Source organism: Peromyscus californicus, unplaced genomic scaffold (assembly GCF_007827085.1).
Source record: "Peromyscus californicus insignis strain IS unplaced genomic scaffold, ASM782708v3 Scaffold_19__1_contigs__length_69161282, whole genome shotgun sequence".
In the NCBI taxonomy this organism is placed as follows: Eukaryota; Metazoa; Chordata; class Mammalia; order Rodentia; family Cricetidae; genus Peromyscus; species Peromyscus californicus.
The window spans coordinates 63,075,800-63,083,328 of NW_026294491.1; the positions used below are offsets into that span (position 1 = coordinate 63,075,800).

General features: G+C 52.8%; 1 protein-coding gene across 1 annotated transcript; it reads right to left on the reverse strand.

Moving 5' to 3' along the window:
• Positions 1-999: 999 nt before the first annotated feature.
• On the reverse strand, positions 1,000-2,687 carry LOC128114148 (peroxisome proliferator-activated receptor gamma coactivator 1-beta-like). The gene is made up of 3 exons (XM_052743991.1): positions 2,529-2,687; positions 1,751-1,904; positions 1,000-1,580 (listed from the first exon to the last, which is right to left on the reverse strand). The coding sequence occupies exons 1-3, from the start codon at positions 2,584-2,586 to the stop codon at positions 1,067-1,069; spliced, it is 726 nt and encodes a 241-aa protein (XP_052599951.1). The 5' UTR covers positions 2,587-2,687; the 3' UTR covers positions 1,000-1,066.
• Positions 2,688-7,529: the final 4,842 nt, after the last annotated feature.

Genomic DNA, 7,529 nt, shown 5'->3' on the forward strand with positions numbered 1-7,529 from the left:
GCATGGTGACGGGAGTGTATAATCTGAACTGGTGAAGCAGAGATAGGTGAATTCTTGGAGTTCACTAGCCAGCTAGTCTAGCCAAATTGGCAATTTCTAGGCTAGTGGGAGACTCTGTCTTTTAAAAAAGAAAGAGAAAAGACAAGAAAGAAGGTAGGTAGCATCTTAGAAATGATAGCTGGGGTTGTTCTCTGGCCTCCACTTACACACGCACACACGGAGAGTACCTGCACACATACAAGTTTCTGACTGTAGTAGTAGTAAACACACTTAATCCCCACATCTAGGCTTCCAGTAAGAGGAAGCAGGGTACCTTGGAGAGACAGGTGATTCTAGACCAGGGCAGAACAGTCACAAAGTCGGCAGTGAGCTCTGAGCACTAGCTTTTGCTTTCTTTTGAGACAGAGGTTCCCTAGGTAGTCCTGGCCGGCCTGGAACCTGTGGCAGTCCTCCTGCCTCTAACTCCCAAGTGCCGAGATGATGGGCATGTGCCACAGGCCCAGCTTCTTGGTGCTTTATAGTTGCAGCCCACATGGAAGCACTTAAGTGAAGCAAGGCAAAAGAAGTTCCTCTTTGTCAAAGCTCACGTTGACAAGAGTATGCCAAAGGGACACTGGACGCAACAACAGCAGCCCCCAGGACCCATAGGAACAACTTGAGCAGCCAGATAAACACATTAGCATTAAATACTCAAAGTGTAACATAAATGTCCCTGAGTCCACGCTGACATAAATAATTGAATGAATAAACGAGAGTGAAATCTCCCATTCAGGAGTGATGTAAATGAAGGCTAAGGCTGTAGCTCAGACCGTAAACCTGGGCATGGTGACATGCCTGTAATCCCAGCATTCCAGAGGGAGGCAGGAGGATCAGAAGTTCAGTGTCTTCCTTGGCTATATAGCAAGGTTGAGATCAGCCTGGGCAACAGGAGACCCTGTCGGGAGTGGGGTGGGGGGAAACCTGACCTATGCTTTGATTTTTTAGAAATACTGTGAGGATTACATGAGCTGGTATATCTAAAAGTGCCCAGAACTGCATTAGACTGTTGCTGGTGTAACAAAAATATTTATTTTGAAGGAAGGTGAGGCAAGGGATTGCTCCAGGCACCTGGGGTATGGGAGGCCTCCTTGGCAGAGGATGTGTGTTGTCCCTTAAGAGCAGAGCTCTTGGAGGGAGGGTTTAAAATAATTGGAGGCCACATTGACATCGGGGTCTGCTGTCGCCCGGACTTGGGGACAGTAGATCTCTTAGGGGAGACCTTGGCATGAAGCCTTTGCACTGCCTTGGGGGTCTTCAGTCTGGTAGCTGGTGGAGGCTCCATCAGAGACTGGTTTCTTAGCCAGCTGGGCTCATCTCTGGTTGCCAGTGAGGGCAAGGTTTTGGAGGTGGAGCAGGAGGCCAGGGAAGGCAGGGGGTGGAGCCTCATCTTTGTCCTCAGTCTGCACCGGCAGAGGCAGGGTCCACGGAGTGGGGGCAGGGAAAAGTCTTCCCACCACCAGGCTGGCTCTGGAGGGAGCCTGGGCCAAGCCATCAGGCCCCACACCGAGTCCTGCTTGGGTACTCCGAGGAGGGTCTTGATCCTGAGCAAAATAGGAAGGAGAAATGGCGTCAGGGAAGAGGAGGAGATACAGGAGGGGCAGAGGTCACAGGAGAGGTCACAGACTGAGGATCTCCAGGGAGCTGGACAGAGGGTAGGAGCCAGTGCTGGAGGGATGGAGGAGGCAGCAGTAAAGTGTGATGTCCTGCTTACCTGTTTGCTTCTTCTTTCTCTTGTTCTTTGTCTATGGTGTCCTCCTCTTCCTCCTCTTCCTCCTCCTCCTCCTCTTCCTTTTCTTTGTCCCAAATGTCCTCCACGGGTGGGATCTTGGGCACAGGATTGAAGATGGAATTCACCCATCTTTCCTCTTAAAAAATAGGGGTGGTAGGAACCTCACATGAAGAAGGGAATCCAGGATTGACGGATTCAGGGTTGGGGAAAAATCGCATCCCCTCCCTGAATTACCCCCACCTTCCCTAGCTAACCCTCTCACCCCAGATTTCTGCTTTAGGTCTACCCATGCCAGGCTTTTTGGATGCTGATCTTGGCACTTAGAATATATTGACGGCCTCCCTTGCCTTTTTTTTTTTTTTGAGACAGTGTCTTACTATGTAGCCCAGGCTAGCCTCAAACTCATGATTCCCCAGGCTGGTGCAGTCTTCCAAGTGCTGGGATCACAGGTTTGAGACACCATACCTGGATCTCTGTCCCTCTGCCTGACAAAAATCCTACCAGTTAGGCAGAGGCAGCCCAGAACCTGGACCGTGCATCACCTTGACAGGCAGATACCTTGGGTAGGTCCCTCAGCCCCTCCTTCCTCTCGGAGGCCGCCACCACCACCTAAGTTTGTACCTGGCATGTCAGGGGCGCTTACTCAGTGCCTTAGTGAGCCATTGAGCTTTCTTCCACGACTATATAAATTCCTAAACAATAGCTTTGTATAGATTTGGGCTAGTGATCATTTCCGCTCACGTCTGTCCTTGAGACGGACCTCCAAAGTCATTTGCCCAGTGGACGACAGGCTGTGGGACTGGCCCATGCCACTCCATCCTATCCACTCAGGAATAAAAGGGAAGGGAATGTGAGGGAGAGCTGCTTTACCTCAGTTTAAAAGTAAGAGCCACACCTCCAAACCCATTGTGACATCATCCTTGTGAGTCACAGCCCAAAGGAGTCACAGTGTCCTCACCAAATCTGGTTTGTTAGGCTCTCTGGCCTTGTTCATTCTACTTCCATCTCTCCAGATGCTGTGTGATGGATGGTATCACAGACAGAGTCCACAGCTCAGTTAGGGACCCCCTCTCTCCTTCTCTGGAGTCAGGGGAGAGTGGGTTACCCTGGAGCTAACAGGGAGATGGGTAGGAAAGAAATTCTTCCCACATCCCTGGACCCTATTTCCAGGCCCTAGCAGCGGCTCCGTGCAATTCTGGGAAAGAAGGGTCAAGCTGGGGCAGTAAGGAGGTAACCGGAACCGGATAAGGTCACCAGGTGCTCTGGGACCGCCGGCTTTCCTTGTCTACTTTCCCATGCTAGCATCCACCAGGCTTTTTCCCTTGTCGTGTTCTTTTTCCCTTAAGAAGAGTCTCCACCCCTCTGCAGACATCACACCTCTAGGAACTGCCCACCTGCCTGCTGCCACTGATGGTGCAACCCCAGATATCTGTACCTTGATGCTAGTTCTAGTTAGAGACAGACAAGGAGCTTCCACACTTCCTGAATCCATCTGGCTCACCACAAGATCTGTATTTGCTCCTTTATCTGTTTATTTAATTATTTAGATAATCTTCCAGTCTGGCCTCCAACTCACTTTGCAATCCAAACTGCCTCAAACTTACAGCAGTCCTCCAGCTTTGGCCTGCCAAATTTGGGGGATTGTAGGAATAAGTTTCCATATTCCCCACTTTTCATTTTTGCTTGGTTGGTTTTGTAGGTTTTTTTTTTTTTTTTTTTTGAGACAATGTCTCATGATGTAGCCCTGGCTGTCCTGGAACTCTCTATTAGTCTAGGCTGGTCTCAAGTGTCTCATGAGTTAGCCCTGGCTGTTCTGGAACTCTCTACTAATCTAGGCTGGTCTCAAGCTCAGCAATCTGCTTGCCTCTGCCTCCCAAGTGCTGGAATAAAAGTCATGTGCCACCGTGCCTGGTTGTTTTGGGGGCTGAATCTCCTTATGTAGTCCAGGTTAGTCTGGCACTTACGATCTGTTTGCCTCCACCTTTAGGCAGGTACCATTGTGCCCAGCACTGAGAGTGTCCTAGAGATTGACAAAGAACTTCATGTTCACTACATCCAATTGGACAAGAATCTGGTGTGGGCGTGGATTGTTTGCTTGTTTTTTGATTTTGACAAGGTCTCTTTGTTAGCCCAGGCTGTTCTCAAACTCAATATCCTCCTGCCTCAGCCTCCCGAGGACTGGAATACCAGGCATGGAGGAACTGAATTTCTACAGTAGTAGAGTTGGAATTAAAGGCTTGGAGCAGACTTGTGAGCAGGGAAGTGAGGAACTGGCAAGATCTCCGCACAAAGGTCCTCCAGTTGGTGCTGAAATGCTACTACTGGTGACCTGAAACCCCACTTCATAGCCTCTGACTCTGGAGCTTTAGGGTGTGACTGGCTTGGGGGTATGCATGAGAGGGACTACCAAGTATTCCTGTGTGGTTCTTTTGGTGTCTTCCTTGTTTTCATTGACTAGAGTTAGGAGACTGTGTTCAGCACTCCAGCTAGCCTGCCTATCTAGGGAATCCTCAGTGAGAAGAAAGGTCTAGGGGTGAATGATTTGGGAGGCTGAGGAACATCCAGGGCAAAAGAAGGAACCCCACAAGGGCTAGGGGGAGGGGTAAGTATGAGGAAGTGGGTGTGAACACTTGGGATTTCCTACCAGGACCCAGGGCAACTGACTTCATCTCCTAGAGCCTCAATATCTTCATCTGCAGAATGGGAAGCAAATCAGTTTCCATCTCTCCGACTTGTTACACGATGCTAATACAAAGTAGTGTCTGGCACATAGAGGGTCCTCAGATATTGCAAATAATACATATTACCCGCAACATAGTGTTATATATTTTCTTCCGAGTTCTACCTCCCTTACCAACTTCAGAATTTTGTTTCCCATCTGCCTCTGCTTAAAAACAATCCCTCCCTCCCACGTGAGTAGTTTCCCTTCTCAGTAGCCGGCTTACAGCAACCAACTCTGGGCGGGTCGGGCAGAGGCTCCTGTCCATTACTCAGGGTTTCCAAGGCCCTGCTTGGGGCTCCCCCCTCCTCCCTCCAGGCAAGGACAGGAAGTGGGCACTTCGAGAGTTACAGTCCCCCCCTCCCCCCGCACTCAGTTATTTTGCCTAGAGTCAGTCAGCCTCTGCCCTGGGAGGATGTGGGGCTCTGCCCCAGAGGCGTTGGACACCTGCTTCAGCCTTCTACCGCAGGGGTCCTGATGGCTGGGCAGTGGGGCAACCTGTGCGGGCCTGAGCTCTGGCGCACGTTTACTATGTGACTTTGAAAAAGCTGTCGTCGTCTCTGGGCTCAGTTTGCTCCTATGATAAAAGAGGAGAAAGAGGCTGGCGGGATGGCTCAGTGAGTAAAAACCCTTGCTGCCAAGTCCGATGACCTAAGTTCCATTCTAGGAACCCATAGTGTGGAAGGCAAAACCTGGTGGCTCCTGCAAACTGTCCTCTGACAACCCCCTCACAAGAAGTTAAACATTTTTCTTTAACAGAAAAGAATTACAATTCCATTATTTAATGATGTCTGTTATTCAGCTAGGGGAAGAGGAGAAAGTTGAGGAAATGGGAGCTTTACCCAGGAGTTCAGGCTCTGGTCTTCAAGGGATATCGATTGGGGGAACTATTTGAAATATGCTTTCCGATTACCAAGGTAATCCCAGGATCGATACCAGTTTGACCAACGTCCTTCTAACTTTTCTTCTTTGGTTGCAGCTGCGGAGAGTGGTGGTGGTGGTGGTGGTGGTGGTGGTGGCGGCGGCGGCGGCGGCGGCGGCGGCGGCGGCGGCGGCGGCGGTGTGTGTGTGTGTGTGTGTGTGTGTGTGTGTGTGTGAGAGAGAGAGAGAGAGAGAGAGAGAGATGCCTTCCAAACGTTTTAACCCTGTTTACAGAAAATGGGAATTTGCATGATGAGAATAACTCCGGCCGGAGTGAGAATTTTTACTGCGCTTGGCACGGGGCTCGGAAAAAGCGGCTGCATAGCCAATTACTGGAATTTTTAAACACAAATAATATTTTATGGGATCAGTGGGTTGGCTCAGGGCCGCCGCACCCGGCTCAGCTCCTCCGCCTACAAACAAGCTCGGATTGTGCAGCGAGTCAGCATGCCAGGCCTCGGGCCAGCCTGGGGGGCACCGTGGGCCTGCGGGCATGGGAGGAGGCGGCTGGGTGGGGGTGGGGGTGGAGTAGGGTGTGTGTCCCGGGTGCGGGCAGGTGCAGCGCGGGCTCGAGCCTCCCCGCCGGCAGGGGGCGCCCGGGAGTCTCAGTCCGGGGTTAGTGTGCGGGGGCACCCGGCTCACCTGCAGCGCCGAGCTGGGAAGCGCGCCGCGCGATGGGCTGTGCCCTGTGCAGAGCTGCCCCGCCTGGCATGGCCCTGGGCGCCACAACGCCTCCGGAAGGCCGGCTTCCCGGAACGGCCGTAGGACGCCAGGGAGTCTTCGCCTCCCCCAAAGGCCACTCGGATTTGTTCTGCAGCCTGCTGCGTCCCACCGGGGTCCCAACGCAGGGCCAAGGGCACAGCTAGGCGCATCGGAAGCTCTGTCTTTATAGGGATCCCTTTTGCTCCTATTCTTGGAGATCTCCAAACCTGGCCAAGGGCCCAAGGGAGGTGTCCCCCAGCTGGAGTCTTGGTTAGCTCGCCCCCGCCAACCGAGCGCCCAGCACGCACAGGGTTAAGCAGGAGCAGGTGTGTAGCCAGATGCTGCGGCCGGTCCCCTCCCCCGCGGCCCGGTCGGCGTCCTCCTCCTCCGCCCACCCGCTCTGAACCCAACAGTCCCAAATAAAAGTGCTATTGTTGCCGGGCCTTCCCCCACCCCCGTCTGTGCCTCGCCACCTGGAGCAGAGCCCGGTCTCTCTTCACCTGCCCCGGGGCTGGCCGGGGGAGGGGGAAGTGGGGCCTCGGAGTGGGGACTTCCGCTCTCCCTGCTCCTTCTCCTCCAAGGCCCCTGTCACTGACCCCGGAGTCCCTGGGGCAGGGCAGACACCGTGGCTTTGTGCTGGGGCTCCTTTCGGGCCTGACGGATCCTCTCTGGCCTTTCCCTCCCTCTAATCCCGCCATTCTCAATGGCTAGAGAGGTGGCGTGCTTTTCAAAGCTGGGAGGACGCAAGGCCTGATGCCAGGAGTCCAGGACAGTGCCGCGTTGGTCAAGAGCAGCTGCTGCTTTTTCTTGAATCATTTGTCCGTCTGTAAGATAGGAAGGCAGGCAAGAGCGATTCTTTTTTTTTTTTTTTTTTTTTTTTTTTTTTTTTTTTTTTTTAAATAGAAAAGGAAACTGAGACACCTCGGAGAGGAAGAGCTCAAACACAGAGCTGGTAAAGGTGGAACTGAAGTTCCCCAACTCCTCTGGCACCATGGGGGTCTCCAGTGTTGCTAGGATAGCCAAGAAGTTGGAACCCCAGACACTTGAGAGTCTGGCACAGCTCCCGGGTTCACTGTGGGGCCTTTGGCAGGTTACCCCTCTCCTTGATTTCTTCTGAAATGGAGGATGGTGGACTTCCGCGGCTCCCCAGTTCTCATACAGCCACTTGGAATCCAAGGGACTGGTTGCCACCCAGCAGATCTGGGAGACCCAGCCTGGGACTGCATGAGAGGGTTCGGCAACCTCGGCCTATCTCTTCCTTGTCCTTTCTAGCCAGCTCCGGGAGGTTAATCAGCGAGGTTAATGGCTCTAGTCTAGGAAACGAGTCAAGACGGTTGAAGCGACAAAGAAAGCCAGACCTCAGAGGAGATCGCCCTCCTCCCCAGCAGCCACAGCTTCGCCCGTGAGGAAGGCACACGG